Source organism: Trichoplusia ni, unplaced genomic scaffold (assembly GCF_003590095.1).
Source record: "Trichoplusia ni isolate ovarian cell line Hi5 unplaced genomic scaffold, tn1 tig00000164, whole genome shotgun sequence".
Taxonomy (NCBI): domain Eukaryota; kingdom Metazoa; phylum Arthropoda; class Insecta; order Lepidoptera; family Noctuidae; genus Trichoplusia; species Trichoplusia ni.
Genome location: NW_020799990.1, coordinates 20,881 through 47,509, shown reverse-complemented (window position 1 = coordinate 47,509; position 26,629 = coordinate 20,881). Strand labels below are relative to the sequence as shown.

General features: G+C 34.6%; 2 protein-coding genes across 8 annotated transcripts; both read left to right on the top strand.

Annotated features, from left to right (window-relative positions):
- Nucleotides 1–640: 640 nt before the first annotated feature.
- Nucleotides 641–16,245, top strand: LOC113506949 (solute carrier family 35 member F6). The gene is made up of 8 exons (XM_026889792.1): nt 641–886; nt 3,978–4,125; nt 4,390–4,539; nt 6,051–6,198; nt 9,785–9,949; nt 10,348–10,512; nt 12,674–12,800; nt 15,187–16,245. Exons 2-8 carry the CDS (start codon nt 3,979–3,981, stop codon nt 15,401–15,403), a joined length of 1,119 nt encoding a protein of 372 aa, XP_026745593.1. The 5' UTR covers nt 641–886; nt 3,978; the 3' UTR covers nt 15,404–16,245.
- A 2,075-nt stretch (nt 16,246–18,320) lies between these two features.
- Nucleotides 18,321–24,769, top strand: LOC113506950. 7 transcript variants are annotated; one of them, XR_003401781.1, is made up of 8 exons: nt 18,396–18,566; nt 18,878–18,952; nt 20,507–20,605; nt 20,791–20,994; nt 21,664–21,957; nt 22,207–22,263; nt 22,648–22,936; nt 23,288–24,769. XR_003401781.1 is itself a non-coding variant. In XM_026889793.1 (7 exons), exons 5-7 carry the CDS (start codon nt 21,912–21,914, stop codon nt 23,452–23,454), a joined length of 507 nt encoding a protein of 168 aa, XP_026745594.1. In that variant the 5' UTR covers nt 18,368–18,566; nt 18,878–18,952; nt 20,507–20,605; nt 20,791–20,994; nt 21,664–21,911; the 3' UTR covers nt 23,455–24,769. The 7 variants fall into 7 exon arrangements, 4 of the variants coding, with proteins under 4 accessions (XP_026745595.1, XP_026745594.1, XP_026745596.1 ...); XR_003401780.1 differs by having other exon boundaries at nt 22,204–22,263; XM_026889793.1 differs by lacking the exon at nt 22,207–22,263 and having other exon boundaries at nt 18,368–18,566; nt 22,655–22,948.
- Nucleotides 24,770–26,629: the final 1,860 nt, after the last annotated feature.

The window sequence follows — 26,629 nt, the reverse complement described above, 5'->3', positions numbered from 1 at the left end:
ATATTACCAGTATTATTAACAGTAAATAATTCGATTCTAACGATATTTTATTCGTAAATAGAATTTTTCATCTAAATCTCTAAACTATATTTTCGACTTGCGAGTAACAGTAATTCCATCATGCTAGGATAAGAAATTCGCATTTAACGGTGTAGAAACAAGTACGCAATAAGAAATTAAAAAAGTAACGATTTCCATGTGTTTTTACAAACTTTCACCCCTCTGAGCCGATTAAGCGACTTTTTACCTTTTTACTCACCACTCAACTTTAGAACCCTTTCTCATTTTGTCGTGTAATGAATAAACGCAAAGTAGCAAGCAAAAAAGTACCGACTAGAAGTAAACAGAATACCATTTTATAAAATAGGATTACAGATGGTAAGAAAAATCTTAATATTTTGCTCATTGCTTCTGATGACGATATGTTACTTATTCTGATTAAATATAATACTTTTGTAGCTAAGAACCAAAAGAAAAAAATCATCGTGGCAGTACTTTTAACGAAAGTATTTAAAAGAAAGAAATTGAAATGAGCAGTAATAATTGTAATGTTTTTTTTAACTGGCAGCCCTGTCCTCAGTCGTGAAATTATGTCATCGTAACGCTATGCAGTAATTTCGAACTCAAACAATCCAACAAAAGTCAATGTAATCTTGGAGAACAGGAGAGAACGTCATGTTGTCATAGTCAGATAAGTTGTCAGTTTAAAAATATTTTGTATCTGTGAGTTTGGACTTTTGTTATTATCATTCTTACGCAGTCTAACGCTTGTCTCGGGAAGACTGACCGGAATAATAAATTTAAACCTACATAATCAAGTTTGTTGCTGAGCTCGTTCTTTTGGATTCAATCTGTGAAAATCGCTGCAGGAGTTCCAGCATTGCAGGTAAGCTAGACTATATATTTCTAATATAGAAATGCAACAAAAAGGGTCTTCCGTTGTTTACGTGGCAAAAGTTTGGTTTTGTTATTTAGTAGGGACTTGGTGGTACGTCAATTGTTTTCTCTTATTACCGAACTTAGCATCCGTCAATTTGGAGTAGTAATGTTTTTGTATAATTGGTTATCTAACGTAAAAAACACAGCCGTGTCGGCACTGGGTACGGTTGATATTTAAATGAAGTTTCTGTCAATTAATTACTGACTTGAATATTGCAACGCATTTAATGTATAATCTATTTTTATGTATGTACTTTCTGTTAGCAAGCTATTCTAGTGTTGTTATTGTTGAATATTTATCTCTATAGATTATTTTGTTGTCTCCAGCCCATAAAGATTAGGTTGTTATCAAAATTAAACAATGAATAAAATTATGTTTGGCTATTTACTGACTATTTTGTCTAAGTATTTTTATTTAGAGATACAGTTTAACAATTATAAAAGGTTACATATTCCCTGAATGGTATAATAAACCTTGTAGAGACTTCAAACATGTTTTATGACTAGTAAAGAACAAACATAACACTAAACTTTCTCCTTGTAAATAATCTACAAAATCTTGTAATTATTCTGATTAGTCAGACAATTATAATGTTTGAACAATGCCATGTAGACTTTAACTTCCAAACTCCTTATCTTTTTTTGGCATTGGTTTTTTTTACTTCTCTGTTCCAAGTACAAAATTAAAACTTTCCTTTGTATGGCCTTCATACATGCTAAACCTACTTAGAGTAATACAATACTCAAGTCTAAGTAGGTTATATTTAAATAAACCTCTTTTATAACATTATGTTTGTATCTTTTAATGTAATGATCACATTTTCGTTATTACTATATAATTATATTAAAAAGTATATAGGTAAATATTGTAATAGTGCATAAATGATTCAGAAATTCTAAAAGTGGATAAATTAATAAAAAAAATTGTTGTTGGATTATGATCTTGATACAAGTGTGTCTTGGCACAAACCTTTAAACCAAGTGATTATATTTTTGTGTTCAGTATATTATTGCTGTTATAAATCACTCACAAACAATATTACTTCTTTATGTATAGATGTTATTGGTTGGAGAAGGTAGGCTTTTATGAATTAAGAGTCTAAGTGTTGATTAAAAAAAAAGTAAATGTAGATTTAAAAAAACGCCTTAATTTCAAAGTGGCCAGTTCAAACAAAACATTTCAGACTGTTTAGTTGGATAAAATAAGTAAGTCAATTGATTGTTCATAATATAATCTTTCTCAGTTAAGGTTAAAGTGTGTCATAGTCAGTTGAAGCCACAGCATGGTGTTTTTTATGGAGTAGATAGTGTAATAGTGGTGTTGTGTAATTTTTATTTTACTTTTATTAAAATTTAAATTGAGTGATATAAGGACTATTTTTATTGTGTTAAGCTTAGTATCGGCAGTCTAACTAAATCGTCGTATGTTTACGGTAGCTAATGGTGTTCAAACAAAACCTATTCAGTAACGGTACAATAGACGGTATTTATCGGTACACATTGCGTAATATCGTATTGCCGATTAGATTTCAAAAAAAAGTTACTTTGTATGGAAAAACAATAAGCTGTTATGTATTACGTTCGCTCACGACCGGCGCCGGCAGACACGTTTGGTTTGAACACGGCCTAAAGGCGTTTTGAACGTTTGCGAGAATCATCCCGTATACGGGACTCGAAACGGCACGTTGAATAAGAGCGGGTTTACATTAAATTGAACCTTGTGAAGGTAAGAAAAACGGTATTTTTTGTCAGCGGTGAGCTGTATAAGTATAATATTTAAGGAATAAAAATAATATACAATAATAATAATAACTGCGTTACGATCGCTAATCGACCTAATGAATGCGATGAGAATACTATACCAGTGGTATATCATAGCATCCGCGTCGTCTAGACTATGATATTGATTGGGACGATAGATTTGTGACCCTCGAACTGACAAACTTGTGCTGCTGAGCTGATGCGGACACAGTTAGGATAATTGTGGAATTAATCATTAGTGATTACTCTGTCTTTGGGTGACTTGTATTTCTGTAGAGAAAGCGATCAGAACGCCATTGTTTTCGCGCAAACTGTTGCACGAAAGCATTTCGAGGGGCCTTCCACCAACCGTTAATACTATGACCGAAATGGAAACTCTTGCTTCCAATACTGCAACTTCTGAAAAAGTATTACTTTATGGAACGATAGTAAAGCCATTCGAGGTGCAAACGAGTTTATTAAAAAAGAAAGAAATTGTCTTCAATAGATTCTGTAGGATTTGCTTTTGGTTGCTTCGTCTCTGTTGATAGTTTCTTTTGATCCAATTTAAGATAGTAACTTACATTTTTAATACGTTATTTTGTTAAACGATGTCTTCGAATTCGAAAAAGTACATGGTATCTTTAAAAAAAAATTGCCACTCTAACCTGCTTAATACTTGTTCTAACTGGTGTAAAACACAAATCATATTCTCAAAGAATCACAATCATTCGTGGGTTCGAACCTGCGATTCATCACTCACAGCGGGTTTGGCGTGCTGACCTCATTCTCTCGGTTATCCGTGCAATCAAAAAGTAAAATATACCCATGGGTGTCGCGTATTATCCAGAATACATCATCTATAGTCAGCGTTATACCTAACTATTGTCACTTAGTATAAAAATGTTAGGTGATATCGAAGTGTACCGTGTAACTAAAACTAGAGAATAAAATCGAAAAAAGCGTGCATGATACTGTTCTAGGTATCTGGGTGTAAAACAATAAAATATTTAAACGACCCTACGTAGTAAGCATTAAGATCATACGGACGGAACATCTGAATAACTATGACGGCACGGTTAGCCGAGTGGTTGAGGTAACCAAAACCCACTATGCTCGACGTGCCACGAGTTCGATCCCCGCGCAGAGTCGGGGTGTCTGTGTATGTGACTTTGAGTGTTTGTGACACCCCTGCGACACAGTTAATACATTTTTTGCTGGGAGAGTCCTTTTAAAAACAACGCGTCATATGCAATATAATTATTTTCCCAATGTAATTTGTCCCATGTTGTTCGCAGGATGGCGTGGTCGGGATATCAGAAGTTCCTGGCGGTGATGCTCGTTGTGACAGGTTCAATTAACTCTTTGAGTACAAAATGGGCGGACAAATTGCAGTCAAAGGGGTCGGATGGATTAATCACAGATTTTGAACATCCATTCCTACAGGTTCGGTATTCGAACTTTTATTTAAATTGAGTTTTAATTAAGACAATGCAGTTATTTGACTATGGACTTTTTCCATACAGTGACTTATTAAATTAAGCTATTCACTAGCCATTTCACATCGTTATATGAACGCTGGCGCGCAAACGAAATCTTTTTAAAACTCTCTGCTCGTGCGATCTTTTGTGTCCCAATTATCAGTTCAAAAGCTTCCCCTTACTCATTCCTACCCGCATTATATCTACAGTGTATGTTTTTTTTTCCTAGGCCACAGCAATGTTTCTCGGCGAAATGATGTGCCTTGTTATATTCAAGCTGATTTACTTCAAAACCAAAAACACGGGCGGGCATTCGCTCACAAACGGCAACCAAAACTTCAATCCTTTTATATTGCTGCCTGCAGCCATGTTTGACCTGGTAAGTACAATGTATATTGCATTATATTGTTCACGCGATCTTATGGTTATGCGATTGATCTTATTGTGTGAGCATTGAAAAGTTACATGACATCAAGGCTCGATTTATATTCCGTGATATTAGACCGATTCAATAGCGACAGTTGCATTGTATTATGGAAACAATTGCCTTATTTATTGCCCATAACTATAAGAGTATTCCAATTTATTTTTTTATTAAATATAATATTCCTTTGTTATATTACGTTGAGATTAGAAACCCGGATATTACTCCGAATGGCCACTTAAAAATCTCACATTTGCCACGTAAGAGATGTTAGGATTAAATTCGGACTGTTGTGGAATGATCTCCATAGTTATCAATGTTTGGACGTAGCATGTATGTTATGTCAACAGATTTAATTAGTTTATGCTACTTTGTTTATCGTATTATGATTAGATATAAATAGGTAGACGAAAAGGTTATCGGGGCTACTTAGTGAGTATACCTTTTCCCATGTATCTAATGTATCATACAAGTGGATAGGAACCTCAAAATCATAGCTTGTTTAACTATACATATTGGTCATCAAACTTTTCCCGCATCCGATGAACTTTGGATACGCGGAATTAATTAGTTCGGGATGTGTGCGTATATACCTAGCTACAGTAGCTACAGGCCCCGCCGAACGTTCGAGAAGGATTTTGTAGTCAGCTCGAGCCCCTATTGGATGTGCAGTCCTCGCTTGCATTGGCCGTTCTCCCGAATGCAATGCGCAGACGTAAGCCCATTGATTTCAACCCTCGATAGCCAGGAATTATGTTCACGGTGCACCGGAAACTTCGTTAAAATCCCGACTGAAAATTTTCGTTACATAAAAATTGTTGTATGATTTATTTTAGAATTTTAATAAAAGTTAGAAAAATTTTGCTTCATTGTTTTGCATTGTACATAGAATTGTAAAGTAGTTAAATTAAATGTCCAATCAACAGATTCTTAAAAATGTATAGACTACAAAAATAACACTTAACTACTTTCTTTAGTAAAGTCCATGAGACTTATCATTTTTAAGTAATTACAATTAATTTTGTATCATTCATACCATGGAAAACCGATACTTAAATATTTAATTTAACAATCTTCAGTCCCTAATTGACAGACTGGTAGTCCCGAACGGACGTGAAAGTCAAAAATGTCTTCGTGCAATATAACATCTTCAGTTAAATGAACACCTATTTTCCCGAAATTCAACCTTATATACATTCTTTAAAGTTGTTCTCACAATGCGAGACTATTTTCAAAACACTACACGGTTTTAGTATGGTACGTTTATATTTGGGATAGAATGCAGGAGATGTTTCTTTCATGCTTGACACTGAGTCTCCAATTTTGGATTTTGTATACCAAATTGTTTATAGAATAGTTACAAAAACGTAGTCCTCATTTCACGTTAATTTTTATAGTGTTGGTATAAAAAATAATTCGTGAAAGAAGTACCTACGGAATATTCTAGAAGGTAATGTTTGCAACAGATTGGCACCTCCATCATGTACATCGGTTTGACGCTGACGTATGTGAGTAGCTTCCAAATGTTCCGGGGCTCCATCATAGTGTTCGTCGCTGTGCTATCCATGACGTTCCTAAATAGAAGAATCATAAAACGGGAATGGGTTGGCATATGTAAGTATTTTGATGTAACCTTTTAGAGATGTGTTGTAACCTGTTGTAACTCCTAATTTATGATTGTCGAATAGTTGTTTAAGATCAGCGCTAATGATATTTTTAAATGGAATTCTTTATCGTAGACATTTTAGTACATTATTTTTCTTACTCTTAATCTTATACCTATGTCAGTATTTACGTCGCAAAATATGACGCATCTCTTACGTCTCACTGATAATTATAGCTCTCGGCACTCTGCAGATGACTAGCAAAACTTATAGAAAACTGCAACATAAACATTTACCCTTGAATTTTGTGTCACTCTATTGAGCAATGGTTATTGACTGCACGATGTTTGGGTGTCCGCTTCGAAAGCGGCGGCGACATCCCAAACAATGTGTGACATACAAGCCGGGACGTAAACTTTGCAAGATGTTATCAAAACAACTGCCGATGTGTTAGCAAATAAGTCTAGAAACAAAATAAGGAGCAACTCGTTACATTGTAAGTGGGACGATTCCGCTAAGTGTTTTACATTGATTTAAAATTGCGAGTATAATTTCTTAGGAGCTCGGCATTGAAAGATGGTATTGGCCGATTGATATGCAATTGTATTGTTCGAGACTCTCACTTTGTATGTTTCTAGTCTTGAAACAAATGTTTTATCAGATTTTATAAGCGAGCTACTTATATGCATCTATAAATATAGTTCATGCAAAATACTTTATTACTTGTTTTCAACTAATCTTATTTTTGAAAACATATTCTCTCAAAATGTCAATGATCTTCAAATCATAGTACCCAACAAAGCTTCTTTGATTTAAAACTGAAATCGGAACTGGCTGAAAATCGTCCTCTCACAGTTTCGTTTATAAACCTGTCTCGCCGGTAACAGTCATATAAAAATATAGATATGCATCAGGCGCATTGGATTACGGGGAGAGGGTGCTGAGCATTATCGATTGGGTCGCACAAAGCGAGCCTGTTAGCGCTGCTAACGAGTCTAGATTGTAAAGATATTAAGTACTCGTCTAGTTTATTATGGCAATGCAGAAGTAGCTAAATGTTTTACGAACGGAATGATTTATTTAATGTTGTTTGTTAGACGCGAGAAAGTAGAGTTATAAAGGGTTCTCTATCGCTTTGAATGCTGAATGCTGATGAAATTTTCATATGGAGCCAGAGGGTTTGGGTTCGATTCTTTCAATTGGTTTTGGATTGCAATATTTATCTTTTATTTTAAAATTATAATCATTGACGATGGCTGTATACCAGTTCTGTTCATAGTTGACGGGCCTGTTGGTCTAGTGGTTAGTGACCCTGACTGCTATACCGGAGGTCGTGGGTTCTATTCCCGCCCAGTCTGGGTGTAATTTATCTATAATATGTATGTAATTAGAAATATGTATATAAGTATTAGATAACCGTGTGTGAGTTGTCCCAGGATATTATATAGTCCATTTTAATACTAATTTACTAATGGTGAAAGATCAACCTACTTAGCATCCGAATTCAAGAGCTTGTTATCGCCACCCAACTAGACTTGCTACTGTTTTTAGCTATTATTCATTGAAGAGGCATCTTCAATAAATATCTGGCAGAATTTAGGTATTTACGTAAGTTTGTTCGATAAATTATTATTTGTTATCCGCTTTGCTCTACTTCTCGATAACTTTTAAGGTAAAATATCGTTATGAGTATCCAACATTTCTATCATAGAAACAAAATGTAATACCTTTACAAGTATTTGTTGAACAGGCTTTGGAATTCTTGGTAAAACAATTGATTGTTTAATATAAATAATACTGAGCATCGGCACGTGTAGAGGTAATTGAGTCTTTTTTTTTTTAAAAATAAATACGCTGCCCATACATCAGTTTCAATTTAAGTGGATATTTATCATTCAATGTATTCATAAAAATCATTTCAAGATCTTTACATGTTATCAAAACCAAACCAATCTTGTGCATTATTGCTAGCTCAGGTAGCAACAGTCAAGACTCGTTTTCAGCTAAACTGCCCGGGCTGGGTACAGCGGGCACCCATGAATCAATATCCGATATATGTACACCTTCAACGTGTGTGATGTACAGACATGACGGGGAACGTATGCAATTCTCCCTGTCCTCACCCCCGACCCATGCCAGCGCCCAAAATGTGAAATACTATATATCATTTGGAACATGATGAAAGGAGAGAGCAATGTCTCATCGAATGCACCCTTCGCTACCTAGCCCAACAGCATTATCTGTCTCGTTTCCCAGATTAATATTGACAAACCACGGTCTATACAGATGTTTATTTGTCTGCTGCCGGTGTCTGGCTTCGAATTAATTAAGGGCCGGATTTGATTTCATTCTAACAGCCTTCATAGAACCCGGTGATGATGTTACTAATACACGTATGATTTCACAAATATAATTTTGATCATTGGGTTCTTTTTGTAATAATAGATTCCATGACTCATTTCATAATAACGAGATGTATACAATTGGTAGTCAAATAACGCGATTAATATAGGTTAGGCTTAAAACAGTCATGTTTTGACTCTATAGTATTACATGTTACAAAGAATTCACATCTGTGTCGAATGATTCATTCGGTGTTCAGTTGTTTTGTGTTATTATCTAGACAATAAATAATGAGTCACCTATGCTTGTTACTATACAGTCAATTTAATGTTAATAGTGCTAAACTTGTAATTATCATTTTGGTAGCCTTTGAATCAATAGTAATTAAAGTATCATTCGTCTCGTATTCATATTCGGTCTTTTTCTGTAGGCATCTAAGAACTGTGCAGTCAAAGTCACTGTACAAATTTTTCGTTCTTTACTTGTAATAATTACCGTATAATGATAAAAAAGATATATAAAACAGATTTTTAAGATTCGCCTACCATCAGTTTATTGCTATCAAAGAAAATTAAAGTGAATTAAAATTAAATTTCAAACAATCATGTTGTTTATTAGGAAAACACTAATAATAATTATGTATTGTCAACTACCATATATTCATCGCCGATATCGATATGACGTACATATCAGTTATTCACGCAATCATTTTGAATAACGGCCCCAGTGACCTTTGCTCGACTCGCCCTTTGTTTGTTAACATCGGAACGTCTTATTCAGAAATTAATTTATTTGGCCCTATAAGTAGTATAGGAGCATTGGAGATTTGATTTCTCTTTGATATTGGAGAAAATAGTCTTGTGTAATAAAGGTTACTTAACTCTTTGATTTACTAATGAACAGCTATACAGAAAGTCGAATTCTCGCGGACAAAGACAGCGTCTTTATTTAAAAACTGATTTGCAGATGATCGTTATAATACGTACTATAATCTATGTGTATGTAATTTATTTGAACCAAAATTGAGTTTCTCTGGAAAAACAAGATTTTGTTTTATGAAACACAATTCGATGAATTCCACAGACCACAACTGAAAGTAGAAACATTCAAGCCGTTCTTATATTTATTTTTAGATATTCATTGATAAATTGCAAATCAAGTTATTACGTGACAAATTCAGAAATAACAGTATACACACTTCTTTTACATGAATACTAAACCGTCAGGCTCATTCATTTTTTATTTTTTTTCAGTAAGTGTAATCGTTGGTCTGATAGTGGTTGGAGTAACAGATGCTCTATACCAGTCTGCAGGCGAGTCTAAAGGCAGGAACAGTCTGATAACTGGAGACCTGCTCATTATCGTAGCCCAAGTCGTGTCTGCCTGTCAGATGGTGTATGAAGAGAAATATGTGGCAGGTATGTATTTACTGTTCCTTGTTTTCAACACATTAACACTTTTTTTTAAAACTACTCCCGTAATGAGGAATTTAATCTTTGTGTCGCGGCGAATTCACAAACATACGAATCACGTGCACAACAACACTCAGACTCAAAACAAGAAATAGTGGATCACACGAATGCTTGTCCTACGCGAAGATCGAACCCACGACAAGTTGCGCACATTGGGTTTCTCGTGGTGACCTCAACCACTCGGCTATCCGTGCAGTCCAGGGCTTTTCTCCACAAAAATAAAACTTGACTCCGTAAACCCTCTTAAGTTCATGCTAACTGCCGTAACTACCCTACCATTTTCAGTTCATTGATCGTCTTTACAATAGTCATCATTACTGATAATATTCTTTTAATACTTCCAGGTCTAAACATCCCGTCTATGCAGGCTGTAGGCTGGGAGGGCGTGTTTGGCTTCTCAGTGCTGTCAGTACTCCTAGTGGTGTTCTACTGGACTCCGGCGCCACCACACTTCGGCAACAACCCGAGAGGCACCGTCGAAGATGCCATCGATGGACTGATTCAAATTGGTATGTTAATGCAATAAGCCCTACATTAATAATGCTTTTTCATCCGAATAAGTCACATGTAGAATCATTTACCTTAGAAACAATTTAGATGTTTTAATAACCAGATGCAGCTAGGTACCTGTGTTTTACAAGGAGCGACTGCCTATCTCTATTTTCTTTTTTTTTATAACCACTTCCGCAGAAAGGAATTTAATTCTTGTCACGTAAATATCACGTGCACACAAAAACACCCAGACTCAGAACAAGCATAAGTGGATCACAAAAATAATAATCCTATCCGGGGATCGATCCCGCGACACGTTATGCTCAGTGGGTTTGGCGTGTAGACCTCAATGAGTTCTAGAAAGCCGTTTATTAGGTTTCTAGAATATATTATGTGCTCAAATAATGAATAGAATTCTTCTAAGTATGAAACAAAGAATGGACCCCATTAAAATATTTATGTTGTCATAAAATACGTGCTTACACGCGTGTGTCGTCATACACGTGCGTTTCGTCATCTCTTAACAATTTCTTAACTATCGCCTCACATACTTTTTATTACTGCATATAGTAGTTGGAGCAATAAAATATATTAAATTAAATAAATTCATACACGTGAAACGTCAGTAAAGATAAAAAATATTATTAAATATAAATAGAGAAGTAACGGATGGTGTTAAAACTCAATTCACCTGCTTCTCTATTACTATAACTTCTTGGCTTACTTAAGAAGAAGGAAGAACCATTATCAATCAATTATATTATTAAACTAGCTGTTGCCCGCGACTTCGTTCCCGTGGGTAGAAGAAGATGTAAGTTATGATTTATACCCGTCCTGTTTTTTTTCACATTTTCCATTGTATCTTCGCTCCTATTAGTCGCAGCGTGATGATTTATACCCTAAAGCCTTCCTCGATTAATTGTCTACTCAACACAAAAAGATTTTTTCAATTTGGACCAGTAGTTCCTGAGATTAGCGCGTTCAAACAAACAAACAATCAAACAAACAAACTCTTCAGGTTTATATATTAGTATAGATGATGCAAGTTTACTATCGCGTATTGCCCGACTTGTACTGTAAAAGAGCCTAGTACTACAAGATATTATAAAAATACCATAAATTGTAGTCAAGATAGAATACTAGTACTGTAGTATTTGTTTTCTCTTGATTTTAAATAATATTAGTCACAAGAACTTTGTTGTTGTTGCCCGCGACTTCGTCCGCGTGGCTAGAAGATATACGTTATGATTTATACCTGCCCTGTTTTTTCTATATTTTCCATTATATCTTCGCCCCGTGATGGTATATAGCCTAAAACCTTCCTCAATGAATGATCTAATCAACACAAAAATATTTTTTCAGTTTGTACCAGTAGTTCCTGAGATTAGCGCGTTCAAACAAACAAACAAACTCTTCAGCTTTATATATTAGTATAGATTATATTATTTGTTTTTATTGGCTCTTTACTACAAACAGGCCTCTCCCTATAACTTTTACCGCACTTTTCCCTTTGCTTCTTTCTGTCAACGAAACGTACACCAAAAAATTCATCTTTAGCGAACTTCGTGAAGTTTAAAGCGTGTTTAACAATGAACTTTACGTTTACTTTAAGTTTACCTCGAAACACAGCTCGAAATAGGCCAAGGCTGTTATGGCGTCTTAGTAACCTTGATTTTTTTAAGTCAATCAATGACAGTTTATAATAATCTCTTCACTTTATACATAAACTAGCTGTTGACTTCGTCCGCGTGGTTAAAATATGTAAGTTAGAAATCTTTGAACGGAAGCCCTCGGAGATGAATATTTTCCCCGTTTTTGCCACATTTTCCATTGTATCTTCGCTCCTATTACTTGCAGCGTATTGTTATATAGCCTATAACCTTCCTCGAGGAATGGTCTATTAAACACAAAACTAATTCTTCAATTTAAACTAGTAGTTCCCGAGATTAGCGCGTTCAAACAAACAAACTCTTCAGCTTTACAATATTAATATCGATGGCAGCTATAACATTGTGTTTTACTGGTTGTGACGTGATTTATAATATTATTTTTTATATTATTTCTTACATGAAAATGAAAAAGATATAACACATAATACTACATCTTATAATGTTTAATAATTGGAAACTCTTAGTCGTCTGATAATTTTTACTCTTCAACGGTTTTCTGGTATTCCAGCTAACAACCCTCTGCTGCTGGTCGCTACCATGGGTACTATCGTCTCCATTGCGTTCTTCAACTTCGCCGGGGTCAGCATCACCAAGGAAATGTCGGCTACCACCAGAATGGTTCTAGACTCCATTAGGTGCGTACGTTTTGGTATTCACGTAACGATGATTGTTAGTTTTCTTACTAGAAATAGAAAGGGCTGTGAATAATTTGCTCTCGTTCAATATACTTGTCCAAAAGCTTTGTGCTTGCTTTAGATCAATTTTTTTAATTTGTACTACACTGTAATTCTTAACGAGGGTATAATTGTCGTGAAAACTTGACGTAATGTTCAATTCGTGAAATGAGGAAGTGCACTACAGTTTCAGCCATTAATAATAAATATTCCACAACTTTCACACAACACCATCTAGTCTCAAACTAAGCAGAGCTTGTATTATGAGTACTAGACAACTGATAAACATATTTATATATTTCTAAATACATACATAATATAGATAAATTACACCCAGACACAGAACATTTCAGGATTTGTTTGGTTACAAGAAAATGCTATCTGCGTCATGCTTTCACTATTGAATTCCTGCCTACACCTACACCTACTCAAAAAGGCGCTCATTAAACCCATTTTCAAGAAAAACGATGAAACAGACCCGAACAATTACCGTCCAATTGCACTACTAGCAACGGCATCAAAAATATTTGAAAAAGTCATGTGTAACCGCGTTTATGCATTTTGCGAAAAAAATAGTGTATTCAATGACAGCCAAAATGGATTTCGCAAGAACCGATCCACTGTTTTGGCTGTCTACAAGTATATCCAAGAAGCACTAAAAATTATTGATAATAAAAAATATGCTATTGGACTACTATTAGACATGACCAAAGCTTGTATAAAGTACAATTTGATATTTTATTAAATAAACTCTACAACATAGGTATCCGCGGGAAAAGTCATGACTGGTTTACATCATATTTAAAAAACGGAGAACAAGTCGTTGGAATAGAACACTACAATACACAAACACAACATATTGAACAAATCAGATCACAAAACATACCCGTAAACGCCTCCATACCGCAGGGAAGTGTCCTAAGATGCCTACTGTTCTTAGTCTACATTAATGATCTCCCTAATCAAGTAAACGAAAAGAGCGTATTATTTGCCGATGACGTCTCTATTCTAACATCATGTTGTAGTAACCATAATTTAAACCAAACACTAACATCTTTACTTGACACCACAATATTTTGGATGAGCGAACACAACCTTGAAATTAACTTTAATAAAACAAAAATAATTGCTTTTCACCCGCGACCAAAAAACCCCATAAATATTAATTTTGAATACAAAGGATCCAAATTAGAAATTATAAATAAATTCACCCGTTTAGGCCTAGATATAGATACGCACATTGACTGGAAACCTCACATACAGAAATTATAAAGTAAGTTATCTAAATTTGCATATGCTCTCAGAGAAATAAAGAAAACTACAGACCTCAAAACAGCAATGGTAAGATACTATGCGTACGCGTTCGCTTGGCTTAAATATGGAATAATATTGTGGGGTAACAGTACAGACGCACCTTTACTCTTTACAATACAGAAAAAACTTATAAGAATACTTACTAACATCGAAGACACCGACTCATGTAAACCACACTTCAAAGAACTAAACATCTTAACTCTGCCCTGTCTCTATATATTTGAAATTTGTAATTTTGTAAGAAGGTACCCTCAATTCTACAATAAAAGAGAAGACATTCAAACAAAATATAAACTTCGACATGGAAATCGACTCAATCTACCAACTTCACGATTAAAGATGCACTCCTCTAGTGCGTTTGTTACGTCCATTAAAATCTACAATAATTTACCAGAATACATAAAAAATACAGAATCAAACAATATATTTAGCAATAAACTGAAACGATTTGTCTTAGATAGAAGCTACTACACAATCGACGAATACTTCAAATAAAATTCTAACTACAAACAAGCAATACTTAATACTTAATACATTAATATATTTACCTCACTTACCGTGCCATATCTTTAATTATATAATTATATACTTACTATTTAGTTAATAAAAAATACATATAGTATATAAAACAATGAATAAAGATTTATATATAATATAGAATGTATATAGTATAAACTAATAATATTTAAATATGTCATAAATAATAAATAATTAAAATAGAATAAATCTAATCTACTTAAATATGTAAAAGTAAGATTCTCTTCCTTGATTTTAATATTAAAATGTTAAAAAGCGTCCTTCATCCTCTCCTCTAAAAAAACAAATTTTGCTGTGCCCGACAGGGTCCATAATTGTTTCTCCTAATTTTACCCACCAGCTTTGTACACATTATGGAATGCAATAAAGTTATTGATTGATTGATTCTTCGTGTAGGTACTCAGAAATTATTACTAAAAGAAAAATTAAAATAACATAAGGTTCATAATTCTTTATAAATTCTTGGAATCTTAATTTAAGGACAAATATTTTTCAGGACTTTCGTGATATGGATGTTTTCGCTAGCTGTGAGGTGGCAGAGCTTCCACTGGCAACATCTCATTGGCTTTGCAATCCTCATCTTTGGAATGTGCGAGTACAACGGCGTGATTCCCCGTTGCCGGCCGACGCCGGAGCCTTCAGCCGATGACGCAGAAAACCAGGCTGTTAACACTGAGGCTGATAGAATGGACACGGAAAATGAGGACCAGTAGGACAACACGGCTCTCGTACAAATGGGACCATATTAGAGCTATGTATCTGTAGCTTACGGTATACCTATCTAAAAAGGAGGCTGTGTCTCTAAACCCTATTAGCCGATCAATAATCTGATCGGTTGGTTAGTCTCTTGACTAAATTTAATAATAACAAATTAAATAAAACCCGTTTTTGAAACTAGGATTAAGTCAACTTGGCGAAAAATATTAAAAAGAAAAAAATGTCCTGTTAGAAGTTCATCCACCCTATGTGGGCTAAATGCGAACTAAAAGCGGTATGGCTTAACGCACTAAAGCACCGCAACAGCGACTTTTGCGGTTATGCTGCCAAATTGCTATTTCCCAGCTGTATCGCAAAATTTCCTTTCTATACCAAAATGTTTTACCGGGCAGGTCGTATAATAAAGATGAGTATATATTTTTTAAGCATATTTTCGCTGTGCTATGAGAGGGAATTACAAACTTTAATTGACTCATTAATCATGTAGAATATAAGTAGGTTAAGGATTCTGCGATCAATTTATTAAGTATTTCTAATGTGACTGTTTTAAATACAAATATTATTGTTAAGATGATAAATAAAGTATTGTGATATGAAGAGTATAAAAGAACTCGTGCTACCTGATGTTACATTTTTGCGAGAATGAAATGTAGATATTTCAAAACGAATTCCAGTAAAACGTTTACATCTTAGTAGGATTATAAATATAAACACATAAATAGTGGCTCGTAAAAATGTTATATTAAGCGATATTATTTGTTATATATTTCTGTACATAATATTTGCGTGATATTAAATAAAGATCTTATCTCAAATTGTGAAGATAGTAATGCATTAATGGAATTTTATTTATTTCAAAGAAAAACTCGAATATAAATCTGATAGAGAAAAGAATTAAAGAAATAACACTGGGCAATAAAAACGTACTAACAATGTTCCGCATTTCTAAATAGTCAAACATGCCGCTTATCACAATTACTGCCCGTGCTACGCGGTGCCCACTGCCTTGCTGCAGACACCAGCTCTTGATGCGAGTCTAATGCATTTGTTGAAGACCCATGTCACTTGACACCATTTAGTAAGCTGTCTCGTTTCCAGAACTGGACTAGTCTCAGTATATAGGGTGAGCTCTCTAACAGTCTTGTTCACCTCTTATCAATCTAGCTTTTTAAATAAACTCACCACTTACACAAAAATGACACAGTGACAATGACAAATTAAAATTCAATTTCATAAGTTTATTTTTATTTTAATCATTCTTTCAACTAATTTATGCAGTTTTTGTGATTCCACTGCATTAAACACATTTATATTTTACGCAAAAGGGTTAAAGAGTAACAAGGTTATGCGGCTACTACAAGCTAATATATAAGTATAATAACAGACATAGGTATTATAGGTAATTTATTTTAACATAAAAAAAGTTATATTGCCTTAATTTTATTTTTTTATTAGTGCTATGACTTCACCTCCAAATCATACATATAAAATCACATAAAACTGTGGTAAAAAGTCAAGACTTGAATGATTCTTTAGCCGTGGGGTGGGTAGGGTGATTTTGTTGTTCATTCTTTAATAAATATCTCCATTATTTGAGATAAACATTAAACAGTTCCTGGGGCGTAATAGCGTGTGTTATCTATGCAATTGATAGTGCTGGTATATTTTTTTATCGCAATTATTGCCTACCTAGCTTTTTGTTATCATTTAATTAGTTCTAAAAACAATTGTATGTAATTAACATGAATGCCTTATTGCTCAAGTCAAAAGTGACAGCTTATACTAGTGTAACTAAACACCGATATATTTTAAACAGAAGTAGGGCTTGCACAATACTAAATAAATTATTGTTTAATTACTCCATCTGTAGTCTTATTACACATTAATGCTTTGCGAAACACCAAATGCCAAAATATTAATTAAGTAAAAATGAATACTTATGATAGATGTAAATAAATAAATTGGACCCAACATATGAATATGTGCTATTTTATTAAATTGTCAAGATAGGTGTGATTTTATAATAAAATGCTTTGAAAAATTGTCTTTTTTTTGCAAGTGTTTATTTCTCTTCACAGGGTTGACATACATTTTCTTAGCATCCATGGTTAGACTATTCTTTTATGATTTCATGGAGAACTCGAAGTTAATTACGCGCAAAAATAGTGCGCATGAAAGTAGTGAATATGACGAAACGGGGAGTGCAAAGTCGGTAAGAAAGATCTCTGGTTTTAATATTATATTTGGGTTGGAAGTTTCTAGCTATGATTCTATATTGATACCCATTCGGAAGAAGTCGCAGGCAACAGGTCTGCATTTGTTACAGTTAACTCAACAGAGTGTACTATGAGGTATTTAGTAACACGTCAGTATAAACTTGGTAGTTCAAGAATAGCGCAAGTGACCTTGTGCAATTGCAACCAAAAGTACCAATAACCTTTTAATAGTTTTAATTACATAGTTCTTCTCGGCAAATGGCAACCACCCCACGACCAACTACGAGATTTTCTCGACCGACTTACGACATTCCCGCCAATTTTTTGTTGACAAACTGCTATGACTCCTAAATTTCAAGCTTGACGTTACTCTTTTTACATGTCAGTCTCAGAGGTTTTGAGAACTAGGCTTTTACCATTTTAATGCATTTTGGCTTGGCGGCCATATCTAAGTTTGAAACCTCACACCTTCCTCACACGGACCAAACTGCCTTTTCGATTTTTTTATGATAGTAAAAAATAATTGGTCACAACCTTCATGAGGGAGCTCGCACACCGGCATCATTTTCATGTCTCCCAGTGGGCTGAATGATAAAGGAACAATCATAATTTAAAATCGTAATTTTTATCAATTTCATTTGTTGGTTCTTTGTTTCGGCAGGTAACAAAGCCCGTTTTGAAATTTGAAGAGATAATGAATTTAGAGAATAATAGATTCCTGGATTTCTCGCCTTAACCTTACAAATTATAATGTATCGATTTTACAAAGAGGTTTTGAAAAATCGATAATAGTAATAGACAAAAGCTACCTTTTCCCAGAGGTTTGTCAAAAACCACGGCGCGTAAGTTAAATTTGACATTTCATAGAAATTCATAGTGCAGCAAGCGAATTTGCGGTGGACTGTAGACGCTGAGATCAAAGCTGAAATTATTTGGATTAAAGGTATGTATCTCAAGTAATTGACTTGTATGTATTGGGGCTATTGACTGCTTCTATTTATTATTGTGATCGTCGGTTGTAAAATTCGTATTTAAAAATTACTATTGTTCTCAACGATTGTGGTGGTCAAGTTATTACACTGGGGTATTGTTTTTTCTGAATACCATTTTCGAAATTAACAAAAATCAGTGTGTGTTGTGTGCCACTTTTAAATATGTTAAATGTGAAATAAAAAAAAAATTGTTAATGCTTTAGTTTCGTCAGTATAACATAAAAATTGAATAGGTACTAAATTGTTTCCTATGTCTTTGCAGAAACAACTGCCTAAATTCTAAACGGTGGAAGGTACTGGTAACTTAACACTAAGAAACCAGTAAGCAGAATACCTGGTATGTACAAATTCATTGCTTCATAGCTATTGAAATTATGAACAATCAGCGTTAGTATAATCCATCATTATCCCCATTCAATTCAAAAGAGTGTACAGGCATTTTTATCAACAGATGTAGGACTTAATTTTAAGGAAATTGTTGATACTGAACACAAAAAGGTTCGTAAATCTGTGTACACCTTCTTTGTGCAAGAAACACTTTCTCTTTTTACTGCATATGACATAGCCAATATATTAAGTCTGCATGGATAGCCGAGTGGTTGAAGTCACTACTCCAAACAGCGCAATGTGTCTCAGGTTGGATCCCGGCAAAGGAAGAGTGTTTGCGTGATCAGTTAATGCTTGTTTTCAATCTTTGTGTCTTTGTGCATATGACTTTGTTTTCGAAACCCTTGTGACACAGGGGTACACATATTTGGTATGGGTTTAGCTCAAATATTGGTAAAATACGTAGAGGGTAGATCCATCAATAAAGAAATAATAATCTTGAATAAAAAAGATGCATTCTAGCAATATTTAAACGAAAAACAATAGCTTCCTTAAAAACATACTGGAGAATACGTAAATACATATTGATATTAGTAGTTTATGAAGACAAACCCAATGTGTTATGTGGTGGGAGCTCGCAACAAATGTTCCAGTGCTGGTCTGGAAGCAACAATGGTCTATGAACAATTATCTATTGCATGGCTAAAAATTATCTAAGTAATGGAAAGAGCTACATGCATGAAAGCAAGCTTGGATTAAAGAGTGAATCCTCTTCATTTATGTATATTTTACATAAATGTTAAAATATACATGAATGATAAAGTTTCAAGGTAAAACTATATCTACGTCTATATGAAGATGTTTGACAACACAATAGAAGTAAAATAGTTTTGTAGATCTCGCATAAAGGTTTTTAAACTAAATTACACTTAGTTACATTCTACAACAACTGTCAAAAGGTTCTTCTTAGAATGGACAGAGTGTAGATGAACGCCAAGGTTACTTTTATCTGCAAGTAGTACCAGGAGGGCCGGAACACAGTATCAGTGCAGAGCTCAAAGACACTAATGTGAGATACTTAGAAAAAAAGGGTTAATAGTTGTATTGAAAGCAGTAATTTTTGGGGCTCAGCCACACAATGTTTTCTGGCCTATGTGGTAACACATCAGCCAATTTATTTCAGCTCTATGAAGAAAAAAACTTCATTATACACAAACTTAATTAATATTTTTTAGTGTGAAGCATAAAATTTTATGTACATTAATCTAATCTCTCTTTGTGATCAAATCGTGCAAGTTTGACCCTCTAACCTGTCGACTGTCTTGACAATTAAACCATACATAAGTAAACGTCCTCGACGCGCCAGTCGTTGAAGTGCCTCGCCAATAGATGAAGCTCAAAATGACCCGATGACCAATGCAGGTATGGACCCCTTCCCTATTGACCAGGGTTTAGTCAAGACTTAGTGCCTAGTGCCTACTACCCCCAATAAAATCAAAGTTCCTGTCAAACCAATAAGCAAATTAAATGAATTAAGTTTTGTAATGTATTGCAATTGTTTTAGCCTGTTTGCCGAGCTAGACAAGTCAGCAACTTATCCTTCATCATGGAACAAAATCAACAGCAATATATAATGCCTGAAGTAATATACATTGTTGAAGACGTAAGTGTATTTAATAATTTTATTAAGGAATGATAAATAGTAAAAGCAGATAGCATACATTTTGTTGACAGCTGCAGCGAAGAATATTTTAAATTTGTAGTGCTTTGTTTTTTTTCTGGTATAGAACAATTTATTTGGATCAAGATTTTTGTCATTTTAACTAGAATCAAGTTTTTGCTTTGTAGGCACCTGAAAGGTGTTAAGTGGGCATGTGTCGTCAAGTCGTCGCACACAAAGTAGAAAATGAAAATTCTTTAATAATGCAAATATTTATTCCCAAGATTAACTGAGGAGAGCATGAAGAAGATCTTTAAAAAGATCATATTTTAAGAGCTCTTATATAGCTCTTAGATAAAGTAGAAGCAAAAGCCATGGTATCGACCCGTATGGTATGCCTATAAGTAGTTTTATTTTTTCACTTCTATTTTTATTGCAATGGCGAAGGAGTAAAAAACATTGAAGTAGAATAATTGTATTTATTTATTTTGCAAAAATATAACTATGTTTTGGTTCAAAAATTTCTTTTCTTTTCATTTATAACCATTTGTTGTTTCTTTATTTGTTTTTTGTTTTACAACTCAGATAAAAAAATAAAATGGTGCTAAAAGCAATGACTAAGAACAATAACTATTGCTTTCTTCAAATCGACCAACTTAGAAAAATATATTTGCGTAAATGGTCACAATCCAAATGCATATGGATAAGGAATAGATTAGAATACCAGCGTTTATTACTGGCTCCATATATTGTTGTTCTTTATATTTTGCCATCTTAGTTAACTTAGTCATTGTATTTATCACGTTGTATTTTTAATTTGGTAAGAAACCTCCTTATAGTGGCCTCAAGTACCCACAATATTAACCCGCCCTAATATACTCTCTTTTTGATAATGCGGGGAATCTTCGTGGACACTCACCTCCCCGGGTGAAGAAATGGGTAGTGTCAGATCTTACTGACTAAACCTGAACCGCTGTGCAATGTCGTGCGGTGCGTGTGTGCTAAAATTGCAATTCAACAAGCACTAACAACAAGGCCAACGTCTTACTTTCGCATTTTAGAGTTGCTGTTAGGACGAAAGAGCGCGCTATGCCTAACTTGACGTCGGCGTATTTGTTCGGTTGCCTCCTTCTGGGACAAAACGTTCTCGCAGAAGGACGACAGTGCCTCCCACGCCAAGCGACTGCTGCTAGCTCCGCCACTAATTCGGCGCGAGACTCTTCAAAAACAAAGCGCACGAGGCGTGTGTGCAGTACGGTGTCCTCAGGATGATGGCACACTGTGGTGACCGCCCCTCGGGCCAACCGAGATGGTGCCCGAAAGCCCCGATGTGCGGTCAACAAGTGCGTGCGACGGTACGTCATAACACCGCACTGTCTCTGCACCTACTGTTGTGCCATAATATTACCTAGTTACAAAGTCATTATTAACAGTACCTACCTCACTCATGATTTTAATTGGCTTGTTTAATAATTTTATAAAGTAATAGCCATTTTCGCTTGAATAATACTTTGCATTTTTAAGCTAGTCTAAAACTTGAGAAGAGAAACGTTGAAGATTCTTTTGCTATAATTTTTACTTGCTGCTATTTATTTGCTTAGTAGATGCGGTTTGCTTTTGAAAGTATAATTGGCGACATCATGCCGACCTGACTATAAAATGTAAGTACCTCTTACTGCTTATTTTTCTTATTGTAGGTAAACAGTAGGTACTATAAACAATACTAATTCGTTTTGGTTGACGCCGCTATTTTCTTATCAATTGCTAATAGTTCTTCGTTTTTAGTTCGCCGAGAGCATTTTAATTTTTTTTTCTTCTTATAACGTGAATTACAATTCATTTCCGTACAATTACAATTCAAACATTGGAAAGCATTTAGATTTCAAGAATACATTTTGGTTGATCAAGCATTTAGAAAATAGACCATTCTTATGTTCATTTCATTGTATAGAAACCGTTAAAAAGTAATTCCAAAATTTAATGATTAGGTATTCTTTAATAATTAGATCATTTTTCGTAGTAAAATTGAATTACTGTCCTGTTAGTCCCCAGATCAGGACGGAGTAGACGAGCCTATGGAAATAGGAGGTGACTCTATAGAGGTAGCAGAAGCATGTGCACTGGAAGGAGGCGATGTTTTTAAGATGGACGACGAGGTAATTGAAATTGAAGACGATAGCGACGATGAAGCTATCGCGATAGTAGTCGAGGCCGAAGAAGGAGTTGACGCGGCCAATGACGGAGGAGTAGAGGAGGACATGTCGGAGGAGTGGCTGGATGAAGACCTGTGGACAGTGGAACCCGAGGTTCGCCCTAGGCGCAGGCAGCGAAAAGGTAAAGGCGTAGGTATGACATATTATTATGAAATATATCAATAAGCTCGAATGGTTGCTCAGGAATTAAACAAAGATAATGCCGAGGTTTACCGAAAACTTAAACGATTCAAACTAAATAGTTAAAGTTAAGGTTGTGTCTTAATTCAAATCAGATAATGTTTTGGATACATTCGATATACCTACCAATAAATATACCTACTAAATAAAAAAATATGTCGTGAAATGTCCCACCTGTTCGGGAGTCTTAAATATAATTTTTTCTTTATCAGCTCAAGTAGTGTTATGTAACTATTGTATACGAAAAAGTTAATCTTTATTTAAAAGCTCTAAATGCACGTTATTATTTTAGCCAAGAAACCCAAAGAAGTCTGCAAAGACGTTATAAACACTTGGTTGGCTATGAGAAATTCGACATCGGGGACCTTGGAATCCTTACTTAGAATTTGGATAAAAATCGAAGACGTCTTTATTCATCGATTAAACCAGTGTAAATGTCATTCTAAAAAAAAGTGTTAATCACATTTAACATCTTCTGTCTTTTTATTTAATGGCAACAAATTTAAATGTCGTAGCATTTGACCCGGAGGGCATTCTTTAATTATATGAATTATACCTAAGGTGTAATTTTACCATGTTGAGGAGGGGTCAAAGATCTATATGAGGCGGTTTCATAATTTATAATTTTATGCATATAAAGAGCAGTCGAAAAATGAAGAAAATTACGTTTTAATATTTTTAGTATCAAATCAAATCACAATGGCGCTAGGGTATATTGTTTTTGAATTTAACCCTACAGTTTCGATGCGCCAGTGACCCAACCTCACCATAGTTTATTACTTAAAATAAGTTACTCTATATATTATATAATTCTTTGGAAATGCAGGTAATTAAATTAATGATGTATACTCAATTGTAGTCTTAAATTAGTATTCATGGAAATATCATATTATTATACACGTAGTATGTCCTATAAATTTCAAGGGTGTTTAAAACGCAATACTTCTTCGTCTTAGACCTTTCAATAAAATATGGCATAAATGCCCGAGGACTAGATAGATCGTAAAAAGATCGATTAAAATGCGTCCAATAGTTTGGTATGATAGGCGAAGCGAACATCATCGTCTGACAGGCAGACGAAAATAAAAAAGAAAATTTTGGGCGTTAAAAACATTTCATCGTTAAAGTAGGAAGGATTCAATGGCGTTCATTATTACGACGAGGTGTGTCGAGAGAGCGTACATCGGGATAGGGTATCTAAAATGAAGACTTGATCATTAATTAATATCGTTAGTCCTAGCGGGATCATCACTGGATATTTTCCCAACAATATCTGCTCGCCACCTCTTGCTAAAAACTTATAAGGCTGGAGGAACCAGTTGCGCAACAACTCTACCATCAATGGGGTTTTAACTCAGATTTAGAAATATAATTATATGTCCGTCTCAGAAACATATTCCTCTAATATATGACTCGTCAAATATTATAATAGTTTGGGTATTATTAGACCTAGTCTTATGCTTCGATCAAGATCGATTTTATTAGTATCCCTTAGAAGCTCTGAATGTAAGAGGTAGTATTAGTATTTTATTCTTCTTTAAATATCTTTAAATATTTAATCTTATTAATATTAGTAAAGTAAGTGTGTGACTTCGTAGTGGTTAAGCTCAACATGTGGTACTGTATCTATTTTGAGAATCCTTTTAACTTTGGAAAACCATTTGTGAGACACTCCCACTATTTAGTTTACCACCCATCAAACGGCTCTCCGGGTCAGCTAGTTATAAGTAAATGTCTTTTTGTCATTTATCAATAAAATAATGGAATCATAGAACAAGGCAGTTTTATTACAAGTTTAACAATTAAAACATTTTACGAATTAATTTGCAAAACAAGAGGTAACTTAGGATTGGACGATATACGCCCAAAAATAATTATAACTCGTTAAGGACTCTGCATAAAGTGTATTTTACGTGTATTAATATTTATGTATTTTATTAATTTCCTGTACCAGCACTCCTCTTACAGCGCTACGTCAACTTAATATAACATACACAGTGTGCATAGACGGTCTTTAAATATAGAAGCTGACGAATTTATGAGCTTTAAACAAATTTGTCCTTATGTCTATTAAGTCTATTAGTTTCGGTAAGTATCTTAAATACCTACTAAATTAAAAGTAAATAATCTTGATGATTTTTTAAATAAATCATTGCTGGTTCTCTTGGTTCACATGCTTTTAATTTTCCAGCTATCTATATATATAAAACTCAAAGGTGACTGACTGACATACGTGATGGAACAACGCACAGGCTTTTAACCACTGGACGGATCGGACTCAAATTTGACATGCAGGTAGATGTTATGTTGTAGGCATCCGCTAAGAAAGGATTTTGATAAATTTCACCCCCCAAGGGGTTAAAATAGGGGATGAAAGTTTGTATGAAACTTTGTTAATTTTAAACCGATCGGGCTGAGACTTTGCATGCATATAGCTACTATAACCTAAGCATTGCCTAAGAAATGATTTTGATAAATTCCACCCCTAAGGGGAAAAATAGGGGATGTAAGTTTGTATTTGAAAAATTATGTTAGTGTTAGATAGTATCTTCATTGAGAAAGGCTGTAGGATATATATGTATACCTATAATCACGCTATGATTAATAGGAGCAGAGCTGTAATGATACATCTTACAAATACGCGGCATATTAAATGAACTCTAAAAAACGAATTCGTTTTTAAAAATTATTTCTTATACATATCTTTTAACCACGCGGACGAAGTCGCGGGCAATAGGTAGTATATTATATGTCTATATTGTTTGTCCGAAAAACCAGAGAATCACACGTGTTCAATAATGACGCAGTTTTTTTTACGTTCAAGCACTTTTAGCCACGTTTATACTGGAACAATAAAATAGGACATCAAGAATATTTACCATTAGTTCAATAAGTACCTAAAAAATGTAGTACCTTTAGCATGTTTCAGTAGTCAGACTAAATACCTAATCCTGATGACAGTCGCAGACTAGTCTTAAAGAATTTTATACCTACTTATAAAATAAAACAATTCATAAATTCTAACTTTAACCGCGAAGGGTACCTGCGGGCGGGGCAGCATAAACTAACGTGAACTGTCAAGTAGGTTTTTCTTTTTCCACCACAGGCTTCTCTCCTTCACCTAAAGCAGAAAAAAAACGATTATCATAAGAAACAGCTTTTTATGAGTAGCGCCTGGGTCCTGAATTCTCCAGAAAGTCTTCATGGGGACTCCGCTCCTTCTTCTTACTATCTGGTTCGGGAGGGTTCACTTGAGCTATATGCACGGGGTTGGAAGTACATATCTGACGACTATCACACTTCTATCCTATCTACCCTCCCTCTCGTTGCAGTTGCCCCCTTACTGCCTTTCATTCAGATTTAGAATACCTAGCCTTAATCTTTTTCATCCAAAACATGCAATATATCTGCATTTGCTTTGGATTGATGTCCGTGCCATATATGGCGGGTGGACAGTCTCTTGTAGGAGTGGAAATATACCTAGTACTTAACTCATACAATGATTAATAAGGTAGATATTTTCACGATAGTGTAATAATGAATAACATAAGTAACTAACCTAACATAGCACCATTGACCCAATAATAGTATCGGATGTGAGACGCCTCACGCTTCATAGCTTCATCCCTGAAAT